Source organism: Euprymna scolopes, chromosome 10 (genome assembly GCF_053919585.1).
Source record: "Euprymna scolopes isolate OS-2025 chromosome 10, ASM5391958v1, whole genome shotgun sequence".
In the NCBI taxonomy this organism is placed as follows: domain Eukaryota; kingdom Metazoa; phylum Mollusca; class Cephalopoda; order Sepiida; family Sepiolidae; genus Euprymna; species Euprymna scolopes.
This window is the reverse complement of record NC_136491.1, coordinates 23,048,476-23,061,653: the sequence shown is the minus strand read 5'-3', so window position 1 is coordinate 23,061,653 and position 13,178 is coordinate 23,048,476. Positions and strand designations below refer to the sequence as shown.

General features: G+C 33.6%; 1 protein-coding gene across 1 annotated transcript in view; it reads left to right on the top strand.

Annotated features, from left to right (window-relative positions):
* The window catches only part of LOC145285864 (tRNA (uracil-5-)-methyltransferase homolog B-like), a 61,980-nt gene that overhangs the window by 44,760 nt on the left and 4,042 nt on the right, over window positions 1–13,178 (top strand). Inside the window, exons 11-12 of the mRNA XM_080134308.1 lie at window positions 1,937–2,038; window positions 10,587–10,712. Coding sequence (XP_079990434.1) covers window positions 1,937–2,038; window positions 10,587–10,712 — 228 coding nt within the window. The remainder of the gene's footprint in view (window positions 1–1,936; window positions 2,039–10,586; window positions 10,713–13,178) is intronic.

Here is a 13,178-nt window from a genome sequence, read left to right as displayed (position 1 = left end):
GTAACGCCGATATATGTATGTACTTTATTAAAAGCTTGAGGTCTGATATTAATATTAATTTGCTGATCTGTATTAGTTAAATAGTTTGAATTTTGTTCATTGTGTTCAACAAATGGTGGGACAATGATTGTATTAGGACTATTTTGGAGGAGATGATGAGTGTTCTTAGTGTTAGGATGGCTGTTAGGAGAAATATTATTATTCTCATTAATATTATTATTTTATTATATATATATATATATATATATATATATATATATATATATTTTGTGTACAGAAAGTTGTTAGTTGAGACAGATCATTGGTACTGTCGGTTTCAAGCCCGATAATAAGGCCCGTTTAAGGTATCCTTATAAAGCTCTCTTCAGCCAATATTCGTCTGAAGAGAGCCAATATTGGCTGAAGAGAGCTTGATAAGGATACCTTAAACGGGCCTTATTATCGGGCTTGAAACCGACGGTACCAATGATCTGTCTCAACTAAGAACTTTCTGTACACAAAATATAAATACGCTCTTACATTTTGGATTTTCCTTTTAATTGAGCACTCTGCTGGAATTCTTTTTCCAAAAAAAACTAATCATATATATATATATATATATATAATTTATACAAAAAGAAATTGATAAACAAATCATATAAAAACTAATAAACAATAATAAAGAAAATTGGTGTTTTTATAGTTAAATAACAAAAAAAGGTGCTCATGTCAACAGAAACTCAAGTCTAGGGAAGATAACCAGCATAAGCACAGCTAAAAGGTATAATTTGGGACGCTCATTAATTAATGTATACAAAACAAAAGTAAACAATCTGTTACAATGAAACGATGTTAATTAATCAACAACAAAAATTAAATAAACTTGTTAATCAACAAAAATAAAAAAAAACCATATCACATACTTCTCCCTTTTCTGCTAAAGAAACTACGTAAGATGAATTTTTTATGTGTTTTTTTGGCATGAGACTGAAATCCTCATGTAAAAGTAAGAAATTTGTTTTTCTTTATTTTAGTTAATCAGTCAACGTCAGGCATTTTTTTTATCTATCATAATAATGGGGAAAACTTATTTACTTCGCCATTTGAAGGAGATTTTGAAGTATTTAAACTGTCAATTTCTAGTTATGATTAAAGTTTAAAGTCAAGCATTACAGTTCACTTGTCTATCTGGACATGTGAAACAGAATCTTTGGCCTTGTTACTATTATATGAAGAAAAGGGGAAATTAATCAGAATTATTTAAACAAAAAAGGAATGAGAGAAATGTTAATGTTCATTTACATAAAAAATGGTACTCTTGCAGAGAAAGGACCATACTGAAATAATAATGTTATTTCAAAATCCATTTTTAACATGGGGAGGGGGTGTTTTTTTTTGTTTTTGTTTTTTTGTTTTTTTTTAACTACTCTGTTGTTTCACCTAGCAATTTAATAAACAAAAAATACCATAAAAATTGAATTTAATAATAAAAAACACTTGCATGGTCCTTTCTCTACATAAGTACCTGTATTGTCAAAACTCTTATCCAAAAATAAATAAATAAATAAAAATTATACATAAAATCTTAAAATATACAAATATTGCTAACTTGTTTCCTTTTCGTAAACTGTTTCAGCAATTTCCGGGATTCTGAGTTATTGTTGCACACTGATATTAGATGACTTAGTCGAGGAAAATTCCTACAAAGATTTTGAAAAGTATATCAAATAATTTTTATTTAGAATGTGAGTTTCATATGTGTTCCATATTGTGTAAGTGCCAAATTTCCTCGTTGAAGTAGGAAACTGGCTCAACTTGCTCATAATGAATCCAACAGGAGGAAGAGGAGTTTTCAAACATTCATTTGTCTGTTAATTGATGTTTACTTTTTATAAATGTATATATATATAGAACTATTTGTAATCATTTTAATTTTTTTTTTTTTCTCAAATAACAGGATCAATTGGAATAGTTTTGGCTCCAAATGCCAAAAGACTGTTTGGTGTTGAAATTATTCAAGATGCAATCAAAGATGCCATTTTAAATGCAGAAATAAATGGTTTGTAAAACTTCTTTTTCTTCTATTATTAACTTTCTTTTCTAAATGACCTTGGGTCTATCATCTCCATTAATTTGTGAACTACTTCCACTCATGTCTATAATTTCTTTTCTTAAAGAAATCTCTTTTCCATACTGTATCCATCTGTGTTTGAAAAAATGTTAAAAATTAAACAAAGTAAAATTATGTTTCTGAATTTTTGAGCTGAGGATTTATAATTCATATTATTTGGATTACTGTTATATAAATAGTAATCTGTATTAATAAGTAATGATCTACAGTGATAAGTAGTAATATTCTATATCTAAATTGAGGATAGGTTTAAGACTCTATGAAGTTCATACTAGAATTGTCCACATGGATCCACGGTATAACAGTTAAAATACTTGGTAAAATTCAGTTGTAACTGCTAAGTTTCCAGAGGTTGAAGGTTTAATCCTCAGCGTGGGTGATAACTCAGAAGACAATTATGAATTACTTAGGACTTCTACCCGGTCATGGCAGATGGAACAAGAGCATGCTACCCTGGTGGATTAAATAAAGGATTCCATTCAGAATTCCATGCAGATTCACGAGTTCGACAGAAAGATTCCCACGTTCGACGAGACACATCTAAAGGTCAGAGGTTACATTGTCCAAAATGTGAAAATAACGCTCAAAATGAGAACAGTAGTCCAAGTAATACGGAAGTTAAATGTAGTGCAAACAGACATCTTGCTGCTCAACTCCCTACATAGTGCTCCTGTAGGCATGGTCCCACATTAATTCCTTACATCCAACTGGCAATATGCCTCATTGAACAAGAGTAAAAATTTCTGACTATTTTCAGTATTAAGTCACAAAGGTCATGATTTCTAAATTATTATCAGCTACAAAAATGCTGTTCTCAGTAACAACTGTGCAGTCATTAATCCTTATCCTCGAGTGGCCTTTGGGCCTTGATAAATAGTAACTCCCTTGCAAAATAAAATAAATCGGTCATTACATTTGTTTCTTCATTCCGTTCGATAGATTTTTAGTGTACATTTGACAATGGTTCTGATTCTCTGCTGTTGAGGTTGATTTGATTATGTTTGATCGTTAAAGGTTTAGTAATGATATACATTCTGAGTTTTCAATTAGTATTATAACAAAACGGTTAATAGCAAATTTATAAATATGCAAATATCTAAACAAATATAAAACTAACGAATGTAATGATAAATAATATCGAAAATAATAATAATAATAATAAACAACTTATATCTAAATATTTAAATGTTTCACAATAATCTGAATTCCCATAATTGTATCGGAATCGGAAATTTAGAACAGAATCAGTAATTGTATCGGAATTGGGGAAAAATTCATAGTTAACAATATTGTGTAATGTAATTTCTTCTTTAATCAAATTTAGAACAGAATCGGTAATTGTATCGGAATCGGGGGGGGAAAAATAGTGGAATCATCCCATCCCTAGTTACAATCTGTCCCTCATTTGATTCATTCTGAGACGGTAATTTCAGCAAACATGTTTTGCTAAGAAGCAACGAACATGTTCATTACCTTCCACATTCCTTGAATGCTTTGAATACTAAAGCGACAGATTCGTTGCACAGGCGACCTGTCAATCTTATTAAATGGGAGCAGGCCGGAACCAACAGTGAGCCGGCATCAAAGGGGGAAAATACCAAATGCAAAATTATTTTCGTCAATACTAAAATAAACCGGTGACACAATTTATAATCATAAATATATATATATATTTTATTATTTGTCACAGAATGACAGGTCGAGGTTAAGAGGTTGATAAAGCAAGAGAAAACAAACAAGAAATAGTTTTAAACTAGCATCATTAAACAAATTATGGGCTCCCGCCCCTGCCCTCTGTCTTCTCTTGTCCCCCTTCTTTCTTTTTCTCTTCTTTCCTTCTCCTCCATCTCCATCCTCTTCTCCCATCCTCCTTTGTCTCGTTCCCTCCCTTAACCGATCCTTAAAAGTCCAGCAGAGGTGTAGTGAAAATAGTCAGTGAAATCTTCATCTTTTCACAAATGCCAATAAAAATAAAACGTCACACCCACCTCCTGACCTACCCAATATACACTAGCCCATTTAGATTTTAAGACTAGCAGACACAGTGTTGCAGATAGAATCTATATCCTTTCTTTAACCTGTCTCCAACTTGACTTCTCAACCCCCAACCCTACCTACCTCATTCCTTCACCCAAACACAGACAAAAAAAAAAAATCCACACCTATTCAACTTTGTACAATATTTAAATAAAAATAAATTAATTTTAAAAACAATATGTTCTAGCAATTCCATCTGTGCAATATAAGTAGAGATACCGGCTTGATTATGACATGACTAAGGGGCATAACTCCAAGTTCACAATTACTGACAACAAAAATAATATTGAACAAATACAGAAAGATTATAATTCTTTCTGTGAGTTTCACAATTATTTACACATATTGTTTTTTTCTGCTCATCTACCATTAATACCATGTTAAATAAACTAGAGCAGCATTCACATATGCACACACACAATATATATATATATATATATATATATATATATATATATATATATATATATATATATATATATATATACTTTCACTTTGTTTTTACATAAGCAGTAATGTGTTGCTACACAGTCATGAGCATATTTCGGTTTCTAGTATTTAGTAACTAGAAACCTCTTCAGGCATCTACGCTTATATTTAAAAGTAACATCAGTAATGAAAATCCAAAAGTCATTTTACAGTAAAAAAGTCATCTTACAGTTAAAAAGGCACAGGGATGAGGTTCAGCTGTGCAAAGTACAAGGTTGAATAGGTGTGAAATTTTTTTTTTTTTTTTTGTGTTGGGGTAGGATTGGGGTTTGAGAAGTCAAGTTGGAGACAGATTAAAGAAAGGATATAGATGTTATCTGCTGTGTCTGCTAGTCTTAAAATCTAAATGGGCTAGTGTATATTGGGTAAGTTAAGAGGTGGGTGCGACTTTTTAGGAAAGGTTGCTGCTAAAAATAGAAAAAAATACTGTGTTATCAATGCTAAAGTACGTATGGATAATTTTTAAGTTTTTAAATTATATAGTAACTAGCAGGGATGCCCGGCATTGCCTGGGTATTTGGGGTAAAAAAAAAAAAGTGTTAAAAGAAAGTGAAAGAAAAGCTGACATCTTACCGCTATGACGGGAGAGGAAGTGAAAAGCGTTCAAATTTATCGATGCTAATCAAAAAGTCGACTTGAAGTGAATAAGTTAAGAATCACGCAGGTGCAGTAATGAAGGTTGGCTGCAGGCCAGTTTTTACCGTATTTTGTTTCTCCACGATGTTGGGGAAAACCAGCTCCCCCGAAAAAGGGGGAGCTCTCCAAAATGAATAGCAATTGTTTGATATGAATGGTTTTCCCTCAACATTGATCAAAGCTAATTGCGTTTCTGGAGGTTTTGGCCAGAAAGCCAGGCGGCCTACTTCGCTCCAATTAGTTTTGCTTTTATGCAAAAAAGACAAACAAACATGTGAAAGGACAGAATTTTATAAAAGTCAATAAAAATAAATGTAGAAACTTCTAAATAAATGTAACATTGAAGAGACCCCCCCCCCCAAAAAAAAATACTTTGTTGGACATACAAAAACGCATGCGACTATTTTGCCTTTTATATATATAGACTAGCATGGCTGCCCGGCGTTGGCCGGGTGTTTGTAAGTGTAAAAGAAAAAAAAAAAAAGGTTTTGGTAGGGAGATAGGCTCAAACCCGAACCCTTGACACAAAGATGGAAAAGAAAGTGTGAAAAAACCTGACATTTTACCGCTCGGCCACGACGGGATAGGAACTGAAAAGCGTTTTAATTTAACGATTAAAAAGTTCGCGTAAATTTAAAGAGGTCAAACATCACGCCATAGGGGAAACTTCACTTTGGCTGCAAGCCAGTTTCCGCGTTTCTCCTAAGATGTTGGGGAAACCCAGCTCCCCATAAAAAAAGGGGAGTGTCCAAATGAATAGCAATTGTCTGATATGACAGGTTTTGCCTGCCTTGATCAAACCTCATTGCTTTCTGGATGTCCTTGGCACGAATGCCAGGGAAGTTCATTTTGCTACAGATTCAGTTTCACTTATATACGGAAAAGCCAAACAAACAGGCGACGAGTAAAAATTATTGCGAAAATAGCATGTAAAAGTCACCCAAATAAAAGATACACACGATCTCTTTTCGTAAATTGGAGATATTATAATCTAGGTAGTATATAAAAAGTTCTAAGAAACAGTGCTCCCCACCTCCAAGTATCCTCACCCCCAGACATACACAAAATGTACACACACTAACACACATTTTGCCTTCTATATGTATAGATTACAGGAGAATAAAAAGTGTACCTTGGGTTTACTTTCAGCTACCTAGTAAGTTTCACTTTTTTTATTGTGTCCTTTAGTCCTCACAGTTCATAAGCAATGTTTCTGACAAAGGGGGAAGAATTGCTATTTTCTGGGATGGAATCTATCCATCTAAAACTAATCTAATATTTTTACCTTAAAGTAGTATTTAAAAAAAAATTTTGTTTAACTTTTTACATAAAATAGCTTTATACCTTGTCTGGAGCGATTTCCATTAAAAAAAAAATTCAAGTACGAAGCAAATAATAATATAAAAATATTTTTGAAATGAAAAGTAATCTTTAAGTAATGGCTTCCAACGGTAAAGCAGTAAATAAAAAGTATGTTTTCAACAATATAAAAAGTAAAATGACACCAGAAAATGTGGGGATGAAAATCAAGCAAAGAGGGCGATGAAAAATCCAGTGGCATAAATGAGCTGTTTGGATTCACTTAAACACATGCGCCAACCATTTGCTTATGTTTTCTGTTACAACGCTCCTTTTTTAAAGGTGTTATGTTACCACCTGATTTGAATTAAAGGAAAACAGATAAGCTTAAGACATGAATAAAAGTGTAGTGACCACTTTATTTGGTCGGAACAAATTTCCAGAAGAGACATTCTAACAGCAATCACCTTTTTCAACATGCACGCATTTGAAGAACGCGCAAAGACACAACATCGTAATTTGCCTATCTGCACATATACAATAAAAGGACTACATTACGCTCTGCGCATAGTGATACAACAAATAGTCCAGAATGTTCTGGAACTCAACTATATAAACTTTTGCGTGCGTAAATTAAACCAGTTCAGTCCAGCCAGTTCAAATTGCAGATTTACCGGTAAACAATGTTGCTGACTCTGTCTTGTGGGGCGTAAAACCACTAATATGACTTTGCGCACATCATGCATCTAAATTTTCATAAAAATCTAATTCCTTTTTTTTTCTTTTTTTTTACAAGGTAGTCATCATTTATCAAGGCCCAGAAGCCACTCAGGGATAAGGGTTATTGCGTGTACAGTAATCAATTAGATAGTATCATAGTAATCGTTAGTATTGGAGATTCGATAAAGTGTCTTACTTAAAAGGGCGGTTCATCAGGAATTTGTTTATGTTGAACTTGAAGACATCCAGGTTGTAGTCAGGTGGGAAACAGGCAAACAGGACAGAGTTCCACAGGTGTGCACTTCTAAGAAAGAAGCTTTGTTCATGGAATCTACTTTTTTTGCTTTAATTCGTAAAAACCAGCTCCCCATAAAAAAAGGGGAGTGTCCAAATGAATAGCAATTGTCTGATATGACAGGTTTTGCCTGCCTTGATCAAACCTCATTGCTTTCTCGATGTCCCGGGCATGAATGTCAGGGAGGTTCATTTTGCTACAGATTCAGTTTCGCTTATATACGGAAAAGCCAAACAAACAGGCGACGAGTAAAAAATATTGCGAAAATAGCATGTAAAAGTCGCCTAAATAAAAGATACACACAATCTTTTTTTTGTAAATTGGAAATATTATAATCTAGGTAGTATATAAAAAAGACACAACATCGTAATTTGCTTATCTTCACATATACAATAAAAGGATTACACTACGCTCTGCACATAGTGATATAACAAATAGTCCAGAATGTTCTAGAACTCAACTATATAAACTTTTGCGTGCATAAATTAAACCAGTTCAGTCCAGCCAGTTCAAGATGGAGATTTACCGGTAAACAATGCTGCTGATTTCGCGCATATCAGGCACCTAAATTTTAATGAAAATTTAATTCCTTTTTTTTTATGCTTTAATTCGTAAAAAAATGATTTCCACAGTTAACTCATTTCCATTTTCGTAGCAGTAATTGCCCAAAGTCTACTCGACTTAATTTAATGTTTATCTGAACTAAAGGTCTCATGATTTATCACGTCTATTACACATAATTCTGGACATCTAATATTCTTTTAAACTTTATTATTTCCAGAACTAAAAGCAAACTCTAAACTCATTTAAACTCATTGTTCTTTGTGCGTTCATATGATTTTCTCTTAAACAAGTGAAGCATGCATGGTCCCCCATGAGTGCACGTTTGAAATTCACGGAAAATTACCGACTGTGAAGAAAGGTATTCAAAGAGGACTAAAAAGTACAACAGCCAAACACTGAATATACTACAGGAATAACGGTTGAAAAGTTTTGAATAATGTAAATAATAGTTACACTTCATCAAAGAAATACCTTCTAATATATAAAACGCATTTTGTCTGTGTGTGTGTTAGTTTGTTTCCTATGCATGGCTGGGCCAATTTTAAAATTTTTAAATCAACAGTAGGTTCTTTGATAACACAAGGGTGCATTCAAAATGAATGTTTCTGTTTAGAGCACAATTGGACGGTGATACTTGACTTGACATCTTGCTGCCCAACTCCCCACATAGTATCCCTTATGTCCCTGATAGTAGCCCCCTACATCAAAGTGGCAACGTGCCTTGTTTGAAGTGAAAATGTAATTTAAAAAAAAAAAAAAATTTAATCAAACGTGCAGGAGATACGAGTTTTTAAACTGAATTGAAGTTTTGTCATTGCCTACAGCTTTTAAAGAATCTTGGATTTTCAACTAATTCAAGTCATTTTATAAAATAAACAGTAGGTTCTCTACAGTGCAATGTAGACTAAAATGTATTGTGAACTTAGTGACTGCGAGGGGCATGTGAAGCTTCCTCCCCATGCATCACGTTGGGTCCCTAATTATAGATTTGATTGAAAAATGGGTAATTTCACCAATTTTGATGGCAATAAAAGTATTGGAAGTTTAGAATATTTGTTGCTTCTCATTCGATACTGGGCAATGTCAGGTTTCCCTGCTAGTAATACCTATGTCTAAGGTAGATTTTTATATAATAAAGAGTCGCTGCTTATCAAGGCAAAAAATCCACTCAAGGATAAGTTTTAATAAGTTTGTTTGGTGGACGGTGAGACAACACCATGAGGACTAGTAATGATGGTTGAAACCAGACAGAATTTGATTATTTAAAAGGACAGTTCAATAAAAATTTATTAACATTAGACTTGAAAACGACCGTGTTATAGTCAGCTGGGAAGCAGCTGATGGAGTTTATGCTACTTTTAAGGATCAGGATCAGGGAATGGGGACAAAAATTGATGGTCACATTCAATGCTGCCAAGACTAAACTTGTTTTCTTCAGTAACTACAAGAAACCTTCTCTACCACCAATAGCAATGGCCAAAGACTCTTTATCTGAAAGTACATCTTTTAAACTCCTCGGCCTAACATTCACAGGAAACATGAGTTGGAACAATTACATTGAGAGCATTGCCAGGACCGCTGCAAAAAAGGTGGGTTTCTCTCTACCGTGCTAGAAAGCTACTAATGCCCGAAAGTATCCTGTATCTCTATAAGGCCACCATTCGCCCATGTATGGAGTATTGTTATCATATTTGAGCCAGTGCATCTGCCACTAGTCTCTCGCTCCTAGACAAGGTTCAAAAGAGAGTCACCAACCTGATAGGTCCTGAACTGTCATCTAAGCTTCAGCCTTTGTCCCATCGACGAAATGTAGCATCCCTCTGCCTGTTCTACAAGTATTTTAACGGTGAATGCTCTGACGAACTGCAAGCACTTGTACCCCCTCAACGTAAATACCCCTGACAAACCCGCCAAGCAGTAAAATCCCACCCCTTCACAGTAGAGATCCCTAGATGTAAGAGAGCCTTCTATTCCAGTAGTTTCTTCCCCAGAACCGCTAGACTTTCGAATTCTCTTCCAGGTTCCTGCTTCCTCAACTGTACTGACATGCAGAAGTTCAAGTGTAACGTGAACTGACATCTTGCTGCCCAACTTCCCACATAGTATTCCTGTAGCTTATGTCCCTGATAGTAGCCCCCTACATCAAAGTGGCAATGTGCCTTGTTTGGGGTGAAAATGTAATTAAAAAAAAAAAAAAAAAATTTAATCAAACGTGCAGGAGATACGAGTTTTTAGACTGAATTGAAGTTTTGTCATTGCCTACAGCTTTTAAAGAATGCTGGTTATCTTAGATTTCTTTTTGTTCAGATATAGTATATTTTTGATTGGATTCAGTTGCTTTTCTCAAAGCTCCCTTTTTGCTCCTCTTACACCCACACATGTACTACCAAAAAAAAAAGATTGTTTGTCTGAATTCGAATGTTTCTTCCCTGGCAGGTGTGACAAATGCAGAGTTTATTTGCTCCCGAGCAAGTCGAGCTCTTAAGCAAATTTCCTGTGGTACATACTTTGATCCGAGTGAAACTGCAGTAGCTGTCGTCAATCCAGGACGGGCTGGTGTCAGTAAGTGATAATCTTTTTCATTCTTTTTTTTTTTTCATTCTTTATCTTGAATTTATTTCAATCATTTATTTTTTTTCCTTTTATTTATTTTATCATTTTATTTTTCATTCATGTCTTTCTTTCATTTTATTCTTTTATTTCATTTTCATTTCTTTCATTAGATAATCATTTTCATTCGTGGTTTTATTTTCCATTTTCCAATATATAATTGGCGCTTATGTCAACGGTTTACTCATATCTAAGGGAGATAACCAGCATAGACATAGCAAAAATAAGCATATTTTGGGAAGCTTATTAATTAAAATGCACAAAAAAAAAGTAAACAACCTGTTACAATGAAACGATGGTAATTAATCAAAAACAAAAATTAAATAAACTTGTTAATTAACGAAAATAAAAAATCTTTTTTAAGGAGATTTTGAAGTATTTAAACTGTCAATTTAATTTTTTAAAACGAAAATAAAAAATCAATCAGTGTCATGATTATTAAAACGTTTTTTAAGGAGATTTTGAAGTATTTAAACCGTCAATTTCTGGCTATGTATAATAATTTCCATCAGGGAGCAATATGTGATATGATCTTTATTTTTATTTATTAACAGGTTTATTTATTTTTTGTTGTTGATTAAGTAACATAGTTTCATTGTAACAGGTTGTTTACTATTTTGTTTTGTGTACGTTAATTAATAAGTTTATTTTGTTATTTAACATTGTTATATTTTAAGTTTGTTGATTAACTTGTTGCTTTTTGTTGAAATTTCCAGGACTAAATTCACCTGGCGCTTGCAGGTATAGTATTTGTGTATATTTTTTACTGCTTCGGCAATTTCTGTGACTGACCTCATTCAAGTATAGTTTGATCGCTAATTTGTTTCCTTTTCGTAAACTGCTTCAGCAATTTCCGGAACTCAGCTACAGTAATCATGTAATGATTTTTTCTTTTTTCATTTAACATTCTTTTATTGTTCTACAGATTATTTCAGCGTTCCAAATCAAATTCTACCTCGCAAAATATGCTTATTTTTGCTATGTCTATACTGGTTATCTCCCTTAGATTTGAGTATCCGTTAACATAAGTGCCATATAATTATTTTTCATTAATTTTCATTCATTTCTTTGTTTATCTTTTCATTTCTTTTCATTACACCAGATGGGGCAGAGCAACTTACTTGCAATAGCAATTAAAACACAAGTAATGCAGGCATTCATATAATTCTTTGAACTGCAACTAGTACAACATTTTATTTTTTTACCAGTTTTAAAGATGATATCAATAAAATAGCATCCATTTTTTTCTCTATACACTGAGTTAATCAAACTTCGAAGTTTGTCAACTCTTTTCAGCATATCGATGGGTATGTTGGCGACAGCTCGACGAATGTTGTTTTCAGGTGAGTCAAGGTGCTAGGACGATCGTTGTAAACAATTGATTTCAGATATCCCCATAAAAAATAGTCACATGTTGATAAATCAGGGGACCGTGCTGGCCAATGCAGATTGCCCCTCAAAAATGCCTTAACAGTGAAAGACGTCCACTCTGTGATGCTCGTCCACTCTGTGATGCTCACTTGGGTTCCTGAAAAAAAAAAAAAATATGAATAACGCATGTTAAGAACCAAACTATAAACTCTACTCTCTTAAATAAGCCGATCTCTATCATCCTTGGGGCATCAAATTTAAATAAGCAAGTTGCTCTGCCTTACTCTGTATAATCATTTTCATTCACGATTATATTCTTTCTTTCATATGTATTTATCTTTTAATTTCATTCTATTATTTTCATCCATAATTTCATTCCTTCTTTCATTTATATTTAGCCTTTCACTTATTTCAACTTCATTTTTTATTTTTATTATTTCATTTGTTTCATCATTTCATTCTCTCGTTCATTTTTCCTTTTCATTTCTTTTAATTGCATACGGCTTCCACTTTTATTCTTTGATTCTGTTCTTTCCTTGTATTCATTTCTTTCTTTCATCCTTTTAGTATATTTTGTTGTTGCAACATTTTTGACTCATGATGGAAGTGGGTAGGTATTTATTTACTTCCCCATGTAAGCAAAATATGACACAAGGTCGGTTTTTTATGTGAGGGGAAGGGGGAAGAGAGGGATGGTATATATAGGGTTGCCCCTACATGTACCAACAGCCAATAACCACAAGTTACAAAGTACAGCATCTGCGGGAACAGATACTGCACTTTGATCTCAGCCAAAAGGCCGAGTGAGAGGGGTTGGGAGAGTCTATTTATAAACGCTGCTGCTAGGAACCGACGAATCAAATTAATTCACGTTCTGCTATCAACCAATCAGAAACCAGAATTGCTCCATAAAAATTAAATCTTACACATATTTTTTCGTGTCAACACGAAAAGGGTCTTTTGCTCTTTGGCTGCAAGCTTATAAAGTTCGGAACTTGTACAGAACAGCTGCCCACTGGGAATTCGTCATCTCCAGGACTCGTATAG